The sequence below is a fragment of the Medicago sativa genome, chromosome 8, assembly GCF_051527215.1.
Source record: "Medicago sativa cultivar Bolivia chromosome 8, Bolivia_mono, whole genome shotgun sequence".
In the NCBI taxonomy this organism is placed as follows: domain Eukaryota; kingdom Viridiplantae; phylum Streptophyta; class Magnoliopsida; order Fabales; family Fabaceae; genus Medicago; species Medicago sativa.
The window spans coordinates 26,659,800-26,680,935 of NC_140756.1; the positions used below are offsets into that span (position 1 = coordinate 26,659,800).

A 21,136-nucleotide genomic window follows, 5' to 3' on the forward strand; every position below is an offset into this window, starting at 1 on the left:
TAAGATAATGTCAAATATTAAATGCATATATTTTTTTCAACGTATATTTAAACTTTAATTTGTCACAGTGTGAATGTTTAGTCTCTTCAACAATATCAAACCCTTTAGTAAATATTCTTAGCCTTTACCACAATGTATTCTATTATATACTTCATCTGACCTAAATTATATGACGTTTTAATCATTTCACACAAATTAAGAAGTGCAATTAATGTCAAATGGAAAAGAGATATTATAAGTCATTTTACAAAATTATTCTTCATTAATGATATTGACAGATAAATTAAGGAATTGAAAAAAAGTAGGCTACATTCACCAATTTTTGTAGTTTTTGTGTGTTAATCTTTCGGACGTTCTCAGGGAAAGAGATTTTGGTAATCTGGAAATTTAATCCGGAGGTAAGTAATATCTAGTAAAAAAATGTTCCACTCAAGAATCAAATTTGATCAGTTTTTTGAACGATTCGTGTTGAAACAAAATGTGTTTAACATTATCACCTTAAGTTTTGATGATAACAAGGTATTAAAATGTCAATTGAATATGCTAATATTTGTTCAAGTGTGCAGGACCAGAGACAAAAATTTATAAGTCTTAAATTCAAGTATTGGTTCTGAAAGAACAAATGAGAGTAATGAAAGTTACAAAAGGAAGCTTGTGTTGCAAGATTGAAGACAACAAGAGTCTGAAGATCATCAGAAGCTGACTGCCAGAAGTTGACGTCATCAGAGTCTGAAGATCATCAGAAGCTGAAGTTCATCAGAGTCTGAAGACTGGAAGCTGGAGTTGGTTAAAAGTTGTTATTCTGAATTCATATCATTGCAGAAGGAATATAAGCCTGGAGCAGTGACTATTTCAGAGGAATTAGAAGGCAAATCCACTGAAAAGCGCAGGAAAAGGACAATAGTACAATTGTACAACCACTACTCCACTATTTCACTCTTCATGTCTGCAATAGTACAAGATAACAGCTGCGTCTACGCTGGTTATTCTCTATACAAGGAATGAATTTGAAATTGTTCCCTCTTAGGACAATAACCATATCAAGCAACAAATCATTGGTGTTGATCAAGCTTCAACAACGAATCTTTTAATGTGCTGGCAATCAACAACGTCTCTTTCACATCTCTATATAAAGGAGTGAAGACTTGAAGATTGTAAGAGACTCACAACAATTTTACAAGTGCCAAAACTCTGCTGAAATTGTTTTCACATCAAGTTAACTTAGAATTTCTTAACAACTTTCATATCTTAGAAATTATAGAGTCTTAAGAGTCTGTATCTGATTTGTATTTGTGAACACCACTAATTGTATATCAAGTGTTCAATCTCAAACATTTTTCTGTGTAATTGTATTTGTTTAGAAGTCTCTTGCTTTTGTGCTTGAGCATAAGAAGTCTCTTGCGTGTGTGCTTTGAGCAATTGTACTCAGATATTGATTTTAGCGAACTCTCCTTGGAAGTGCAAGGGGGACAGGACTACTTCCGGATTATGGAAGGAACCTATATAATTGCTTTGTGTCTTTCTCTCTTCTCTCTCTCTCTCTCTCTCTACATTATCCGCTACATAAGACTCTGAACTCTGTTCCAGACTCAGAACTCTATTAGAATCTGAACATTGAACTTAGTTTTAAAAAGAAGAAAAAACTAACACAATTTACCACCCCCCCCCCCCCCCCCCCCCTTTGTGTTTTCTCACCTTCAATTCGTTCTTATGTGAAGCTTATTAATCACTTAAACTCAATCACTTTGTTTCAATTTATGCAATTTAATTAACCAACTACTTAGTGTAGGTTAGGTTTTATTTTTAGAGAAGTCAAAGTTAACCCAAGCCTTTAGACTTACAAACACTTACAAATGTACTTATAGACCACCTATAAAAAAGATCATTACACTGACAACGAAAGTTCAACACACATATTTGCAAGACATGAGTCCAACTCTTTACCAAGAGAAACAACTTTCTTAGACAATTGTGACAACTTTTTATGTTGTTTATCAATGTAGTTTAAATATACGGTCAATTATAGTCAATGAATGATTCATGGATATATCAGATGTTGAAACTTATCAATCATCAATACTTCATTAACCATGTTGGACGTAAATGTAATTGGGGTAATGATCATTTTGGTCTTTGAATGTGTAATAAGTAATCACAATAGTCCCTCAATGTATCTAAATTCTAAAATAGTCTCTGACTATGCATTTTGTTAGTCAAAATAGCCTCTGACGTTAAAATAGTCCTTCAATATTGATGTTAACTCTTTTCATATAGAGATTAATATGTCAGTAAATACTTATAGGACATGATATTAAAATAAATAAGTATATTGAAAGACTAATATCACAATATTAACAAAATATTTTAACGTAATGGACTATTTTGACTAACATTATGCACAATCGAAAATTATTTTAAAATTTTGATACATTATTATGCTATTCGTTAAACATTTAAGAATAAAAATGACTATTACCCAAATGTAATTAACCATAAATTTCATGTGTTCAAATTTATATGCAGTTGAACACATGATATATTATGGTCAACCACATCTAAATTGGTGGTTATTGAAGTTATGTTGTGGTTAACTAGTTTCAACAGTTTACAAGAAAAAGAAAGTAGTTTGAACACATGATATATCAAAATTACATATCTATCAAACTTAATTAATCATTATTTTAATGGAATGAATCATCTATTTAAATTGCTTTAATCACTTAAGAATTCGTCGTAAAAGGATTTTTTTTTAACAAATTAAACTAGTTTACCTAAATTGGCATTGAAGAGAATCGAAATTGAGTCTGAGTAGCATACTGTAATGTCTTAAACCAACATCATCAAACCAATTTAAGTGGATTTTGAACTCATCGTACATGTTATGTAAATATGATCATGGATTAAAATTACACGATTCTAATAATTAGGAAATTAAAATTTAAAAGTGAAACTAATTTTATATAAGGTAATTAAAACTTCACCTTCATTTTTGTTTTGTTTTGGTCAAAATAAGTTTCACTATTGTTAACTTCCAACTTACAATCATTCAAATTGCATGCCCTAAAGATTAAACCCAAGTTAATATTCTATTAGCCAACTTGTCTCTTTCTTTTTTTTGGTAGAATCCAACTTGTCTCTTTCCCTTGTGTAAGTAAATTACTGATCATGTTAATAAGCTAAGAAATTGAACACCTTACAAAATTTATCCATAGCTAGAGAGCTTGGAAGTTGGCTAAGCCGTAGCCGAGGATGCTCGTTTAAAGTACAAAGCAGACAATACAACAAGAAGCATACAAAATTAGGGCACAAACAAAGAACGGGTTCGCAACGTTAAATCATAACCCTAATATACATTATAATATTAATTGATAAAGTTTATTTATAACTTCTAGTGACGTATTGGAATTTAGCAGTTGTTGATAGAATGAATTAAGGGCTCCACTTATTTTTGTACCCTTGTTTTTTCTTCTGTTTCCATTTACCCTTAAATGCTTTCACCTTATTTTTATATGATATGATTTAGGATTATTTAATTTGTTGCAAATTGTGTTTAGCGGGTGAAATTAAGATGGCTATTTTGTCCTATTGTTGAAGACGTGGTCCATTTGAATTATGACTAATCACCTAAATGTGACCTTAAGATTAAGATGCCACTAATTTCGTTTTTGTCAACTTGGAAGTAAGAGATTTGTCCTTTAATATTGTGAACTTTTGGATAATTATGTATTTAGAATGTCGACACCTAGCAAGTTTTTTATGTTTGTGTAATTATTGCCACTTACCAATTAAGGAGAATACTTGCAAAGTTATTGAATTTATTTAGTGAAGATTTTTTTTTTTTTTTAACTAAGTATCTTTGTGTGTAATCATAGCTTATAATTTAAGTAGAAGTTCACAAGCAACAAAATGCTCAAGAGTAAACTTTAACGCATTTGTAGAGTTGATTTGATTTTCAACTCGAAGTGACTGGTTTAGCCAGAAATTCAACATCACTAGTTAAGTGTACTTAATATGCCTCAGGCAAACCAATTAATGTAAACCAATATGGTGTTCAAACAAGTGTAGATGTTTGGGTGTCATAAATATTTGGTTCGAAGTTTGATCATAGATCAGTGTACTATGAAAAAAGATACAAAATACTATATGTTTGAATGAAGAGATCAGCCGCTTAAATGAACAAATAATAGTATTAGGTATTTGATGAATATCAGTTGAGCGGACCGGTGTTATATTGGTTTACCAAAAAAAGAAAATCGCACGTAAATAGCTCAGTTGTGAACTAAGAGACATCAAATGAATTTTAAAAAAGAGATTCATACCCTAAAAACTAACATAGCTATTAATTTACTGTCATCTTCCTATTAAAAAAATATATATTTATACTCCCTCTGTCTAAAACAATTGACATTGTTTGATCATGTGTATTATTCATATAACATACTTTGACAATATTTTTCTATTAATATATAAAGACACATGATATCATTTAAAATATTTGATTTGTTTCGATAAATGTTTTCAAAATACATCAATTTTTTGTAATTTTTACTAATAAATAAGTAAATATATATTATAGGTCAAAATTGTCAACCAGTCATTTTGAGACAAAGGAGTAATTGGGAATCCTATGAGTTAAAGAAATAATTTAAAATTGCGATTGGGCTATTTGTTTTAAGGCTGGTGTCACATGCTCCCAAAAAGCCTAACTCATTCAAAAATTCCAAGGTTTTGTCCAATTTTCAGTGTAAGGTAGCAAAATCAATGTTCTTAGTCGATGATATCAACTTATGTGTGGGCTCATCATTCTGCTAGAATTGTACTTATCCGTAATGAAGTTGACTTGATCTTAATTTCTAAACTCAGAGAGTCATGCTAGCTACTTAAGCTCAAGTCCTCATGAATAAAGTTGGCAACTTCTGTATGTAATGGCATCATTTGCAGAATCTGTTAAATTTGTTTGATAATTTCACTATTTGTATATTTTGCTCTTAAAACAATAATTATCAATACCAGATTGGCTTGCTATTTCTTTTCAAGTAAATCATTTAATTTTCATAAACTTAACAACGTGGACATTTTTTTTATTTTAAAGTTTTCTTATCTTAAGTGATAGAGATTACCGATATTAAACAACTTTCGTCACGATTGAAGTATCGGGGTATATGGAACAACTTTGGCCCTCAAGTTAATATGAGAGCAAATAGTTTGAACTATTAATTAAAATGATAGAAGTTGTGTATTTTGTGTTGGAAATTGCTCTTCTCCTATCAAAATTCACTCGTTTTCAACTGAAGTGATAACAATGCCCTTGCGTGAGTTAACTCAGGCATGATATAACTCTGCGTGGCTTTAAAAGTGTTATATGACAGCAACAGAAACATAACACATTCTCATTTGCAACTTCCCAAATACGATTTTTCTCCCAAATTTTGCGAATTTCACCAACTTCAACCAAATCAACATCATATCAACCAAATCAACAAGTAAGTTATGCTTATCCTACTACTTTTTTTTTTTGGTTTAAATTTATAATTTTATTTTGGAGAAATTTGACATTTTTACGTTTTTAGAAATTTTACTTACATGTTAGTTTTTAGGATTGTTAGTGATGAATTAAGTTAGGAATTGTAGTTTAGATGTTGTTTAGAGTGCAATGTGGTAGTTTAGGGTTTAGAAATTGTTTGATTTTAAGTTGATTGAAAGTTGGACTCTAGGCTTTTGATAAAATGTCTCAATGAAATTTTGTTTGTTTTTTGGATTGTTGATGATGAAATTAGTTAGAAATTGGTTTGTTATTGTTGATTATAGTTAGTTTGACTGCAATGTGGTAGTTTACGGACTGAAATGACACTGCCAAAATTTAAGTGTTGTTGTTGAATTGTTACAAATGGCACAATGTCCGTATGAAATAAATCATTTATTTTTTGCTTTTTGAATTGTTGTGCAGATATGCCGTAGAGAGCTGACATACTTAAGTTTGGGATGAAGTCTGCTATCGGTAGTGTAGGGCCAAAAGGGTCGCACAACGCCCTCCTCATGCTCCTAGTAGACGGTGGAAGAGGCTTGTTACGGATTATGTTGCGGAGGGGTCGACGTCACAGGCGGGTGCCTCCCAGATAGTGGACCCGACACTGTATCAGCATAATTAGCATCAGCATGAGGCATATCAACCTCATTATGAGCATGAGGCTTATCAGCCTCAGTATGAGCAGCCTCACCAGCAGGAGGGTGAGGCTCGGGAGGAGCCGAGGATTGAGTTTGAGGCCGGACCGCAGGGTTTTCCTGAGGGGCCTTATGAGTTGTCGTTTTTACTGAACTTCGGTAAACACGTGGCATGTAGGCTACGGGTCGATTCTGATGTAAGAATATTAAAATTTTATTTCATGTTTATGAATATTAAAATTTTCTTATTTTAATGATTATTTTACTTATTTTACTTATTTCATGTTTATGTTAGAATATTAAACTTTACTTATTTTAATTATTATTTTACTTATAAATTAAAATTTATGTTAGAATATTTCAAATTTATTTAACTTACTATTTTTTTAACGGTGTTGGCTTGTTTGTTTTTTTGAATTTCAGTTTCAATTAACGTATAAGATGACTGATGTCTCGCACGAGAGGAAGCTTAGGCTTAGTAACTTGATAGTGCCGTTGGAGGACGAAGCAAATGACTGGTTCTGGAAGCCGGTGAATGATTCCGGTCTTGCCCTCCTCCTTAAGACTGGGTACAAAAACATCAGTCACGGACTCGTTTGTGCCTTGTCAGAGAGATGGCATGATGACACCAGCAACTTCCATATGCCTGTCGGGGAGATGACCATCACTGGGAGGCTCATTGAGGAGGAGGAGTTAGATCATGACCAGGGCATAACGCTGAAAGACGATGAGCTATGTTTTATAGAGGCGGAGGCGGGGGTTGAGGTGAAAGCACAATGTGGTGGTGGTGTCAGTTACACTAAACTGAAGAGGTGTTACTACTCACTATGGAATAGGTGTAATCAGCTGGTGGAGCCTGAAACAGACGAGGAGGATGAGGAGAAGAGTGTTGTTAGGACCACATGCGTTAAGGCGTTTTTGTTGCTCTTGCTTGGCTATACCCTTTTTGCCGGCAAGAACAACAGAAGCCTTAATCTGCTATGGCTGCTTGCGCTTCAGGATTTGGACAGGGTGGGAGACTGGTCATGGGGCGGGATGGGACTTGCTTTCCTGTATGAGCAGCTTTCACTTACCTTCGACTCAGCTGTTAGCTCCGTTGGTGGTTACATGACCTTACTTGTGGTAATTTTTTTTAGTGGATCATAAATGTATAGTTGTTTGTATGATACTTGTGCTGATATAAATTTGTCTCTTTCTTTGTGTTTGTAGGGATGGGTTTTGGCGCACTTCAAGACACTCGTTCCGAGGAAGCGTGAGGAAGATTACCTACGTGCTGACCCGCTTGTGGGTAAATGGAAACCTCTCAAGGGCTTTTCTGATCCTGGACACTTCAGAACCGCAATTGATTTGATGGATCATGCTCATGTCATCGTATGCTGGTACTCCAGATGGATCATGGCCGGCAAATACAAGATGTGCTGTCACCTTCCAGAGCTGGTTCCAGACCATTCCATTGCCTCATATGAGGATTTCGGTTATTGAGCTAGTGGACGTGGTTGTGGCCTTCATGGAGTTTGTTGTCTATGTCCTTAGCTAGGAGGACATGGGTGATCCGGTCCCTGAGGACGAGGTGTGGAAGAATTCAAAGGGGTACATGAACTGGTTCTACAAAGTATCCCATCCTCTTATGATCACCCATGTGGTCGTTTCTGACTACACAATTCCTATCCCTCATTACGAGGTTCTTGTTGAGCAGCAGTGGGTCAGAAAACCTCCCGATCCATTCCAGATCATCAGCAACATCATAGCCAGAGTGGAGAGTGCAATAATGGGGCATCCTGATGTGTTTTCAAATCCTGTCGTTGCTGGCATTATGGAGGGAATCAGGTCCGAGTATAACATTCTGCAAGAGGTGCCGGTTCCGCGAAGGAGGAGTAAGAGTCATAGTCCACATGAGCAGTAGGGTCTTTATTTATGACTTTTGTATATTTGTAGTTTTTTTTATGACATTTTGTCAGATATGGATGTAATATATTTACACTTGCACTTTTGCGTTTTTATGTTATTTTGCGTATTTTTGGTTTTATTATGCGTATTTTAATTATGAGTGATTGAATGATTGAATGAATGCTTGAATGAATGATGAAAAATGGTTGCAATTGAATGAATGGATGTATTAATGAATGAAGGAATGAAGAAAATTAGGGAAAATTGAGTTTCTGCCTGTTCTGTTTTTTTACACATACACAACATGAGTTAACTCACGCAGGTGTTAATTCAAGCGTGAGTTAAGTCACTCTGAGTTTAACACATGCATGACTTAACTCACTCAGCGCGAGTTAACTCACGTTGGTTTTATATATGAGTGAGTTAACTCACGTTAGGGGCATTTTCGGAAGTTTGGTTGGGAGTGAGCAAAACTTGTTGGGAGAAGAACATTTTTCTTTTGTGTTTGTGGTGAATGGTGCATTTTAGGCCCGTTTATTTTAGATTTTAAAAAAATGGATTTTTCTTTGTATTTTTGAAAATGTATTTTTTGGAAATTTACTCAAAAATAGTAGAAGTTATTTCAAACTCATTTGGTATAACTTAAATATTCAGTGTTCAAGATTTTACATAGTAAAAATCACATATTTTTTCAAAATGGCATCTTACAAAACTGTTTTTTATGAAAAACTATTTGAAATAGCTTTTTTTTTAGAGATTTTTTTCAAAATGTTAGTATCCTAAAAAAATTATAACAAAATGATGAAATACTTAGAATGACATTTTAAGTTAAGCTATTCAAACAAAATTTTCATTTGAAGCTTTCGTTGAAAATTTCTTTGTTAAAAAAATTATAACAAAAATATATTACACTACAAAAATCTATTTTAAAAAAGTTATAATAAACGGGCCCTTATAGGCGTTGGTAAGGAGCCGTTGTGGCATTGACAATAGTCTTTGGGAAAATTCATAACTAATATATGAGAAATTTTGGGAACAAGTAATTCAAATATTACTATTAATACATGTTTACCCTCTGTAATATTAGCGATTTCCGGTTTACTCTCTGTAAAAAAAATTGTTTAGATTCCAACTCTATAATTTGAAGATTCCTTGATTTTGGACCTTCATAGATTTTGACTGTACAAAATCGATGATATGATTGGGTGTAAACCAAAACTCTCTCAAATTACAGGGGGCAAAAATATCTTAAATTTTGTAATTTGATGTCATGAATATCCAAAACCAAATAATCTTCAAATTATAGGGTTGGAATCTAAACAATTTTTTTTACAGGGGGTAAACTGGAAATAGCTAATATTACAGGGGGTAAACATATATTAATCCCAAATATTACTTTGTGAACAATTAATTCACATATTAGATTTAGTTCAAAAATATCTCAAATTGAATAACAAAATATATTGAGTACAAAAATATATTATATTCAAGACAAACATATATTTCATATCAAGTATCAAAATATATTAGATTGCATATCAGAATATTTTAGATTGTGCACCATAATATTTTTAATTGTGTTCCAAAATATTTAAACAAAACTTTTTTTTTTTTTTTTTTTTGAGAGAATATTTAAACAAAACTTGGAGACTAAGGAATTGGATTTAGAATTTGCATAGAATTGAACGGGGCATATATTTGTGTGTGTGTGTATATATATTTATAGCATAGAATAGAAACCAAATTTCAATTTCAATCTCAATCAAACAAAACAATTGGATTTAGGGTTCTTCTCTCTGTGTTTGGTTTTTCTGGGTTCTCGTGTTCAACCAATCAACCATGGCTGGTGATGCTAATAAACCAATCAGACGACGACCATTTGGTCCGAAGAAGCTGATTCCCAACTATATTTCTTTCCGGAAGCATCTTCCCACTTTCACATACTCCTCTTCCGATTCCGACACCCACCCGATCGGTGGATCTTGCTCCGTCTGTTACAAGGAGTTCGTAGATGGTGACAAAGAGTGTATACTTCCAGAATGCATGCATGGTATGCACTACGATTGCGCCCTTTATTGGTCTAAAGAAGACCCTTACCATAAGTGTCCAACTTGCGGAATCCGGTTTGAAAGACCATTGTCTCAGCACCATTTGGAAGTAATTAGGCTTATGAAAGAAACAACCATCAGAAACTTTCCTGAAGTGCAATTTCCTCCTTTTTAGTAATTACTTAATTACTAATGCAATAATAATTTTCTAGTACTGTTTTATTTTATTTTATTTTGTTTTGTTACTAAGGTCTTGTTATAGGATTGATTAATTGCTACTATTTCCTGATTCTTTTTAATGAATGAATGAATGATTTTCCTATACATTTTTTTACTCTTCTGTTTTCTCTTTTTATTCTTCTCTCTTTTGAATGAATGAATGAATGAATTTTATTATAATATTTCTGCTTTCGAGCATAGTCACATAATTCACAATTTTTGGTAGTGTTATAGAGAGTGGTTTCTTCCCTAGCCTTCTGAGGGTTTATCTATAATTTACATCTTTGATATATTCAAAGATAACAATGTCTCACACGTATCGAGATCAAATGACTATTTACTCAAATTAGATGGGTCGGGGATCATCCTAAGTGCGTCACAAATATTTACGATTTCCTTTTATCAATTGGACAATTGCAAGATAGTGATCATTGTAATAAGACTGATGTTGAATTTGGATGCCTATGATTCCTTTTTTTAGTATTTGTCAAAAGGTATACAAGAAATAAGTTTGGAGGATAAAATAAAATTCTATAGACAAAAAAAAAATAGTCCTAAATAGTAAATCTAGGAATAATCTTCACATAGTCCTATGGAGAAATTTTGCTGTTCATCCTTCCATTTTGAAGGAAATCGTTTTTGCCATTCCTTTATTGTAAGTTGGAAGAAGATTGCCGCCCAAAAATTTGGTTCGAAAAAATTGCAAGGTTTCTATCATATGAAATGCTCTTTCCCCAGAAATGGCAGATGAAATTTGCCGCTGTGTCAGTACCTACTGTCAGCTGATTTTGCGCCGACGAAGTCCAGTGCCGTCTGTGTTATCTTGTTGTGTTGTGATGGATGAAATCTGATTGTTAATTTTTGTGATTTTCGTTTGCTATAAAAATTCACAAGGGTATGCCCGTTCTTTTTCATATTTTTGTTTATTCCACATCAACTATATATAGTTTAGTGAACCTGCTGCACTTAATCATGTTAAGATTGCCGGGCTTCTTTGTCATGGCTTTGGTTCAACGCCAGAAACGTGCAAAAAGAACCTGATACGGGCTGTTATTCGGATGCAGGTTGTGGTCGATTGTTATACAACATGGTTAGTTTACACCTTTTTTATTTGTCAACCACAAAGACGTCTGTGTTGAGTATGTTAAGCTGCTATTAGTATTTCTATCTTGATGATTTCATTTTTGAATGATGGATCAATAATTTCTAGCTAAACTTAATGTACTTCTGCTTTTCTTCTATCCACTATACATGATGATTTAGAAAACTAACATAATAGCTAGGAACATGGGTTTAACTTTTAATATTTAGTTATAATATATGTAAAATTGTTCTATGGAAGGGAGGAAAGTGGCACAATGATTGAAATTGCTATCATTGGTTTGAGTCACCGAATTAACCTACTACTAATGCTTGGTAAGAGTGCAAATAAAACATATTTCGTATGGATTCAACATTTTCCCTGTATCCCACTGTCTCGGCAGTTTTATAGCACTAGATTGCCGTTTAGGTTAAATTCTTCCGGGACGACAATAGATATGGCAAGTAAAAGCTTTATACAGTATGAGTTTTTGGATTTCCATTGTCTTTAGGTTGTTACAGGGTATGAAATATAATATGGTGTTAGTTCTAAATTTGTTGACTTGACCTACTTTTATAAAAAAGATTGTAGATTCTTGAATTAGCCCACAATTGGATTTAGGGTTCTGTGTCTCCCCTGCCCTTCTACGTGTTTTGTTTTTCTTCGTTCTCGTGTTCAATCAATCATGAATGGTAATGCTAATAACCGCAGACGACGATTTGGTCCGTAGAAGCTGATTCCCTACCGTATTTCTTTCCGGAAGTATCTTCCCACTTTGACCTACACCTCTTCCGATTCCAACACCCACCCAATCAGTGGATCTTGCTCCATCTGTTACAAGGAGTTTGTAGATGGTGAGAAAGAGTGTATACTTCCAGAATGCAAGCACGGTATGCACTACGACTGCGCCCCTGATTGGGCTAAAGAAGACCCCTACCATAAGTGTCCAACTTGCGGAATCCGGTTTCAAAAACCAGTGTCTCAGCACCATTTGGAAATAGCTAGGCGTATGTTAGAAAGAACCATTAAAAACAATCCCACACTGCAATTCCATTAATTTTCTAGTACTCTTTTGTTTTGTTTTGTTTTCTTGTTATGGGATTGATTAATTTCTACCATTTCCTACTTGTTTTTAATGAACGAATGATTTTCCTATACCTTTTTAGTCTTCTGTTTTCTCTTTTTAATCTTCTCTTTTCAATGAATGAATTATTTTATTACAATATTTCTGCTTTGGAGCATAGTCACATAATTCACAAATTTGTCAGATCTTGATGAACACTATCACATTACTGCTATTCTAGCTTCAGAGGGCTAACATGATTTACAAAATAAATCAAAAACTATTAAACTGTCCAGACTTGATATCAATCTTCATACTAGTATTAAAAAGAAATCAATAGGCCATGAAATTAGCATTGTAGTAGGGCAAAGAATATGTTGCATTATTTCATGGTTTGTGGTGTAAATTCCTTAATAGATCATGGCTCATATCAGTACACACACGCCTTGGTTCTACTTTCCTTTCTCTTACATGATGAACATGGTAAGGTGGTTGTCATAGAAAAACATTGTTGGCAAAAATTATTGGCACTCCATGATTCAATGATGACATATTTATGAAAAAGTTATATGTGGATTAAGAATGAAACATGTAGGAAGTTATAAGATTCAATGGCTAAATCTGCATTGAGTGGATAGAAACATATCATAAGAATGAAGAAAGTTGAAGATGGAAATGTGGGAATGTTAAAAATTTATAATGCTTTCTCCTAGTCCTTTGAACCCAATACATTTTTAGACTAAGAATTCAATCTTACTTTGCAGCATATCTTTTAGTTGGATGCACTGAAGATATTATTTGATAGTGGTTTTAATACAACCAAATACCCAAAGGCCTTTACAGTTTTGATAAAGCATAAAGTAAACAATTTGAAGGGTAGAATATAGAAGGGATACTAAGTATGATGATTTACATAAGTTCTCTCTAGAAACTATTCTCTATTCTCTTGAAATTTGTAGCTCAGAAATATAATAAAGCAGAGGATATGACAGAAACTACTTCTAACAAACTGCATCTACACTGCACTGAACTACAGACCAACGTTAAACAACTAGGAGGAGAAATTAAGTTATTTTAAAAAATAAGGTGACTACAGTAAGATGACAAACCCTCAAGGTGTTTATTCTAAGCCATCGCACGTGCTTAACTGTGATTTCCTGTGTTACACATGTTCTCCTATGCGTAACATTTCTTTCAATTATTCTGGTTAATTAATAGATTTTGTTCATCGCATGATATAATATAATTTATGGCTAAACCCCGCCATAAATTATTCTGTTATGATTTTTTAAGTTTTGCTATACTTCAATGTCGAGCAAGTTGTCATGCAATTAGGCATTTCCAACAAATGAGTAACTTCAAATTTTGAACCAACAAATCTTCAATGTCGAGCAAGTTGTCATGACATTACACTGTGAAAATTTTGAGAACTTAAGGGGCTCCTTTAGGTAGTTGCTTGTATGAGAATTTATAGCAATTACAGTTGTGGAAGCATGCAAACAGATACTTTCTTTTTACTATAACTAGAGTTGCACGTGAAATAATGGAAGTTATTTCCATTTTAAAAAACCCGCTGAAAATGTAAGTTCTCTTGATACTTTATCTTACCCGTTCAATGTTCCCAAAAGCCCTTTTGAGTATGTGGATAAAAATCCTGATGTTACTGAAACTTCCATTGCTTCTGTAAATGTTTTGAATCCATCTGAAACTGCTTCACTTTTGCATGTTGAACTTTGTGCTGAAACCCATTTTGAACCGAATATTGAAACATCTTTGAAACTTGTTTTTGTGAGTCAAGTAGATCTTGTCCCTAATAGGGCTGTTGAACCAACTAGTACATCATATGTTTCTGTTGCCTTTGTTGGTGCCTCTGTTAATGAACCCACCAAGCCCATTTTTCATAACGTCATTGGTTCATTTGTTGAACCAGATGTTGTAACATCTCATGTCCAAAGAGAAAGCATTGTTGAACCTTTTTATGAGGATATTGATGATTTATATGAGCTTTCCAGAACCCTAATTATTCTCAGCATTAAAGCTGTTGTTGAGTCTACAATATAGTGACTTCTCATACTATATCCAAGTCTGATGTCGTACCGGATGTTGTAACATCCCTTAACTAACTTGTCACTGCTCTTGAAACCGGTTATGAGATTTCCCAAACTGACGTTGTTATGGTTCCTCGACCTGATATGGTTAAAGATCAACCTGCTAATGGGTTGTGAATATTAATTGAGGTTCTGAATGTGATGGAAGAAACTGATATTGATGATCTTCCACTTGGCCAAGCTTTTGATCAAAATATGCATGTACGAGAACTGATCCTGTTCCTGACTAGTTATGTATGGATGTGCATTCTGTTGAGAAGTATTATATGTGATAATGCTCAGATCTAGTTATTACTTTATGAGTGTCTAAATCCACTGCTGCTAATTTCTGATTTAGTGATACTGAGAAAGATGTTGAGAATGATGTCATGGACATCATGTTCCCAGGAAGAAACTTTGTTGGAAGAGGATCTCTGTGAACGTTCCCTTTGCTCCTATGGATATTATGTCCTTTCACTCTGAAGCCAGTGTATTGAAGTGAAAGTATGTGCTATTATGAAGATAGTTACTGATGATGGTAAGTGCCATGAGAAACTGGATTTTGGTAATTATGATATGTTTTATCAAACTATGAAGCATGGTGAGATTTATGAAGCTTCTAGTAGTTCTTTCTGGTTATAATCCCTGAGAACTATCTGAGACAACACCATGAGATTGTGAGGTCATATGAACTCCAAAGCAAAAGGGAGTGACTTTGACTTTTGACTATTGGCTTTGTGTCGGACCACATGTTTCAGACATTGTGATCTTTGTTGTTTTGGCATGTTCCTTTCGCTGCTGATTTTTATCTGATGTGGTATGTCTCCTATGATGTTATCTTGCTGGTATCAGCTCTGCACATTATATGGTAGTAGATATATGTGCACTTATGTACTATGACTCCAATGACCTACTACTTACGACTCTTGTGTCTCCTATGAAGTTTGTCAGATTTTATGGCTAAAAAGGCGGAGTAGAATGTCATGCTTGTTGTTATGATTGAATTTTATGCATGTTGTTGTGGCATGTTATATAGGCATGGGTTTTAAATTTGAGGGGGAGTAGCTCTATTGGTATGGTAGATTATTATGCATGTTTTTAAAGAAGTATTGTCTGAGGGAGAACATAATTTTTATTGATCTACCATTGAGGGGGAAAGTTGTATATGTTTACTAGCCTGATGATTGCATGATTATATGTATATTGCTAGTATGTGCTTGATGAACTGAATGCATGTGGGTGTGTGGTGAACTGATGTCCTATTAGAAGTTCTGACATCCTGATAATTTGAGAAATTTATTTTTTTTCTCTGATGCATTCTATGTAGGAGTTTATTTCTCCTTGGGTTGATCAACCCTATAAGCTTATGAGAGTTTTTTTACTCTTTGTGGAGTTTATTTCTCCTGAATTTATCTTTGACGCTGGGTTCTATTCTATTCCGCTGCATATGCCTCTGATGTACTAGATGATGTCTCAACATATCCATCTGTGCATTATATTTAAAGTTGTTCTTTTTAAATAATATTAAAGTTCTTCTGTTATCCTCTTTCGTGCTATAATCCTATGTTAAAGTGAAAGAAGGTATGACCAAATGATCTCTCACTATTTTTTCAATCTGTGCAAGTTATTTGTATTTTGAAGATTCATGCTAAGATTGTTTTAGCCAAAAACTTGCCAAAGGGGGAGATTGTTGGGTTTGTAGACATGTGTTGGCTACATTTTGTTAAAACAATAGTTCTAGCAAGATGTCTTAACATGTTGGTATCACATCATAGTGTGCCTTGATCCGCTTACTTGGAGATTTATTTTAAACATGATGATTTCTGAATATTCTCTGAAGATTTGATTCACGTGGATTGCTGCCTAAGAAGCGTGAGAAGTCGATTTATGCATTACCGTATTTCCTAAAGTGGATGTCATGCCATTTAAGGAAATAATATTTTTGCTCCTAGAAATTTGTGAAGATTGAATATATGATTTGGTTTGTTGATTCTTTAGCCTATGACGAAAGGTTCCATGCTGTTGAATGGCTATATAAAAAGGAAGACTCAAACCCTTGTGAAGTACCAAAACCGTCATATCAAAGAAAGAGTTAAGCCTTGTGCTTTATTGTATACCTCTCTGGTTGCTGCTATTGAATATCAAAAGCACAAAGTTGGTTTGTTGTTGTTGAGTTGTATGGGATCAAAATCATCGCTTGATAAAAGAATCTTTTTAGGGTTTTTGAGTCTTTGATGTGAGTCACTCTTGTATCACGTTGATGCATAAAGTTGGACTATAATTGAGTTGTAAACTCTGAATCACTCAAAGCTTGTAAACAATAGTTGATTCTTTGTCTAGGAGAGTGTCTCCATTCATGTTACTTTAAGGACGGATCACTGGATCTGTGACTAAGAGGAAGTGAGAGAGGGATCTCTCATATCTAGGACTAGTGAGAGTCTTAGGTAGAAATTGCACGGGTAGTGATTAAGTGAGAAGGCAGTGAACTAGAGATTGTTCACGTGTGAACCGGGGGTGGTAAACATAGTACTTTGAATTGATACTATTTTAGTGAATTTCCTTCATGGCTTGCTAGCCCCCAGATGTAGGTGAGGTTGCAACGAACTGGGTTAACAAATACTTTGTGTTATTTCCTTCCTGCACTTTACATTAAGTTATTTATTATTGTTATATCTGCCGTTACGATGTCTTGACATTGCAGTTCGTCATTTCTGATGTTCTGACATCGTATACGACATCTGTCCTCTACGATTCCAAAATTACACAGACCATATATGGTAGATTGTAATGGGCTTTAAATTTTAAACATGTAGTGAATTAGTAAGGCATCATACCAAAAATAAGTGTAGATTTTTACTGTTATAACAATATTTCGGTAATGCAGAAAAGAAGAGAAAAGCAGAACAATATGCAAATAGAAACAGAGTGAAGCATCAATAAATTATGAGAAACCGACAAGTTATATATAAATAGCTTGATAGCATTGTTTATAAACCTCTTGGCTCATTGCTTTGAAATTAAACTAATAAAGGAATTAATTATCCATTCCTCCAAAAGGAAGAAAGTTTTCCTTATAAATTACATTCTGCTTACAAATTGACTCTGCTTCAAACCCAATGTCTTCAATCGTCTGGGTACTTAAATCAATTTGGGCTAACTCCAAGTTTTCTTTTATGCAGAATATAATGCTCTTTATTCCAACCGCAATAGGACGCATAAAACAAGTTAAAGGTCCAACAACAAAGAGTTTAGTCCATGATTCCTTGACATTGAGTTCACCCAAAATCCATATGTGAAAATAAGAAGTCATAGCGACAGTACAGACAAAAGAAACACACTCATTTAATACCCCCAAATGCATGTTCACTTGTTCTTGCATTATGCCTGAGTGAGAGGGCAAGGTTGTTACAGAGAACATCTCATTGCTAAAGTTAAAAGACACCATATCACTTGTTGAGCCCAACCAATGGCAGAATTCATTCAAGTTCACTCCAGAACTATCTCGCAAAGAAACAGGAATATTAAGGCCATTGAATTTCCTCCAAGAGTTACTTCTAAGGCTGTATATCTCCCAGAAGGAGTCATACATCTCTACTACTGCCTCATGGAAAGTGTCATTATAATCCATCTCCCAATTTCCATCGAACTCTAAGGGATATCGAACCTTCTGAATCACCTTATAATCATCTCTAACATGGTCGTACCCAAATCCCTGTGGACGTAAATTAATCTCAATATCCTCGTAGGCTTGAAGGCTATGAGGAATGATATTAAATTCCTTTGTACAAGGGTTTCACAATACAATTGTTATGTACATACCAATACCTTTGTAGAGACAAAGAGTGCCATTAACACTAGCGGAGCCCAAAATTTTAATGTGTGGGTCGCCCTGTGGAAAAGGAGGCGGCCAATCTAATCTCAGTAAATCATGAAATCTATCTTCATAAAGGATGCACAATGATTCGCGATATGGAATCATTTGTGTCCTTTGCTTTAGCAGGAGACACATCATGTCGTCGTTCTCGTCATGTTTGGATATGACATTGGTGCGAAACATGTTCATGAAAATAGGGTTTTGGAACAAAAGAGACCATGATTTTTTAGCGCATGTGAATCGTGTAAGAGATTTAAGAGGCAATTTGGAGAGTATAGAGAAAGCAATGTCGTTGTGTATATGAGAAGTAGTAACCTTCTTATATGTTCTAAAAGCCATGAATTGAAATCTCTCTATCTCTCTCTTTAAGTGAAAAAGGAGAAGAAACAGAAAAGAAAAGAAGCGATTTAAGATTTTGATAGCACAATCCAAGTCAAAAGGATCTTATAATAGTGAGGGAGATAGAGATAGAGCATCCTCCTTTTGTAATTGAACCAAACATGTGTTTTAGGGGGGGTTATTGGGACGGTTTTCGAGCTATAGTTCTAGAAAGCTAAATCTATATTCTAAAATACTAGATCTTTGACCCGTACATTGATTATTCGCGTAAATTATTATTTGTAATTCAATATAAATTATTATTCACGGTCAAAATGTACAGTCAACCTTATTTATTACAACATATATAAAAAAAATTCTAAAACCATGTTCAAATTTACATTCCTATCTTTGCCGTCTTCATATATTATCAATATTTTCGATCATTCCCATGAATAGGGGTGTAAGTGTTTCGGACAAAATCAACGAAACCGAAAGTCCAAACCGAACCAAACCAAAAAAATATCCGACCTTGTTTGGTTCGGTTTGAAACCTGTCCGAGCCAATTGAAACCGATCTAGTTTGGTTTGGTTAGTGGCTTTTCATTTCGAGATCCGTGAAAACGATGAACCAATCCGATGATAAATAGTAAATCTAGGTGAAAAAACTGAATTCCAGATACTTTTACCTTAACAACTAACAATCTCGAGAGAATCAAAATCCAATGTGTTATTCAGAGGCGGAGCCCCTCATGAGCCAAGGTGGGCCATGGCCCACCCCCAAAAAAAGAATTATACAACTATATTATATATACTAGTTTGTGCAAGATATTACATATAGTGTTGTTCAGTTCACTGGTTGGCAAGTCTCTTGTTTTTCATAAGATAAGGTTATAAGATTTCATTTCTAGGACTAGGATCTCGATTCTTTTCATTTCTAGGATCGATTCTTGCCAAAGCTTTTTTTCTAGGATCGATTCTTGCCAAAGCTTTTTTTCTAGGATCGATTTTTTTTTATTATTATTATTTCCTGCCAAAGGTCTTTTGGATTCCTTTTTTTTTTTTAATTAAAAAATGTTATTAATTGGCAGCGATGAATCAATGGAGCACTTTTAACACAACATTTTATAGAGGATTTGTAAAAAAAATACATTTTATAGAGGAATTTATAAAACACAACTTTTTTCATTTTAAAACAACTTTATATGTGATATATAATAAAACACATATAAGATAAATGTTAAAATGTCCTTATATAATTCTTTCAAAAAAAAAATCCTTATATCATTCAAATAGTTAATTTTGTAAATACTATATTCTTTGTTAAATTAAAATATATTTCACTATTTTACTTTTTTTTGGACAAATTTCACTATTTGACATGATTATAAATAAATTTTATATTGCAATGATTTTACTGATTTTAGTGTATGTCATGATTTTTTCTTCAATAAAAAATTAGACTTGGTCATCCAGTTCAATCCGATTTAATATCTATATTTTTTTATAAAAGTTGAGTTACATAGAGGAGTTCCTAATAAAAAAAATTATGTCGTTTAATTGATAATCTAGTTGTTCGATCAAAGACCTAGTATATTGATCGAGTTGAAAACTAGTCTGAATTTTAACGTGTTAAACAAATTGGCCACCAATAAATTGTCTTTCCACAAAAAAAAAAAAATTAGCTCCACCACTCTTGACGGCCCACCCTAGTATTTTTTTCTCGCTCCGCCACTGGTGTTATTAATATACTAGAGTCGGAGTAAAGCAGAGCACATGTAGCTTTACTCTGACTCTAGTATATATATAACACATTGGATTTCCAAACATAAACTATAGGAATTTTGTCAGATGTTGATTAACACTATCACATTAGTGCTATTCTAGCTTCAAAGCAGCAAACATGATTTGCAAACCAGACTTTGATATCAATCTTCATACCAGTATATTAACAAGAAATCAATAGGCCATGAAATTAGCATTGTATTTATTTCAGTAGGGAAAATAATATGTTGCATTATTACATGGTTTGTGGTGTAAAATCCTTAATAGATGATGGCTCATATCAAATTGACATCTTGATATTAAATTTCAGGATCACTTGCAGTAAAAGAACCCTTTTTATGAACTTGAATATTTAGTCACAAAATCAATTAAAATAACTATGGTGTCACAAAATTTAAAAGTATTAAGAGACCCCATATTTTCATATTTCTTATTTTTGAATAAATGTCAGCAAAGAATTAATATGAACCAAATATGCTCCAAAAATTATCTTTAGCACCTAAAAATGGAAGGATAAATGTTGTGATTTGAAACAATAGCATAATGGAAATATTATGCTATCGAGGGGGATGCAGGGAGAGATTCAATACCGCACTCAATCCCATCACCATAA

General features: G+C 33.7%; 1 protein-coding gene across 1 annotated transcript; it reads right to left on the reverse strand.

The window, feature by feature from the left end:
• Positions 1 to 17,581: 17,581 nt before the first annotated feature.
• On the reverse strand, positions 17,582 to 18,396 carry LOC146897975 (F-box protein CPR1-like). The gene is made up of 2 exons (XM_085736490.1): positions 18,373 to 18,396; positions 17,582 to 18,325 (listed from the first exon to the last, which is right to left on the reverse strand). The coding sequence occupies exons 1-2, from the start codon at positions 18,394 to 18,396 to the stop codon at positions 17,582 to 17,584; spliced, it is 768 nt and encodes a 255-aa protein (XP_085592616.1).
• Positions 18,397 to 21,136: the final 2,740 nt, after the last annotated feature.

What these genes read in the sequence shown, in the direction of transcription:
- LOC146897975 (XM_085736490.1), bottom strand. Translation starts at nt 18,396, where the DNA reads ATGGCACTCTTTGTCTCTACAAAG. An exon ending in CACTCTTTGTCTCTACAAAG is followed by an intron (nt 18,326 to 18,372) that starts GTATTGGTATGT and finishes CCTTGTACAAAG; the next exon opens with GAATTTAATATCATTCCTCA.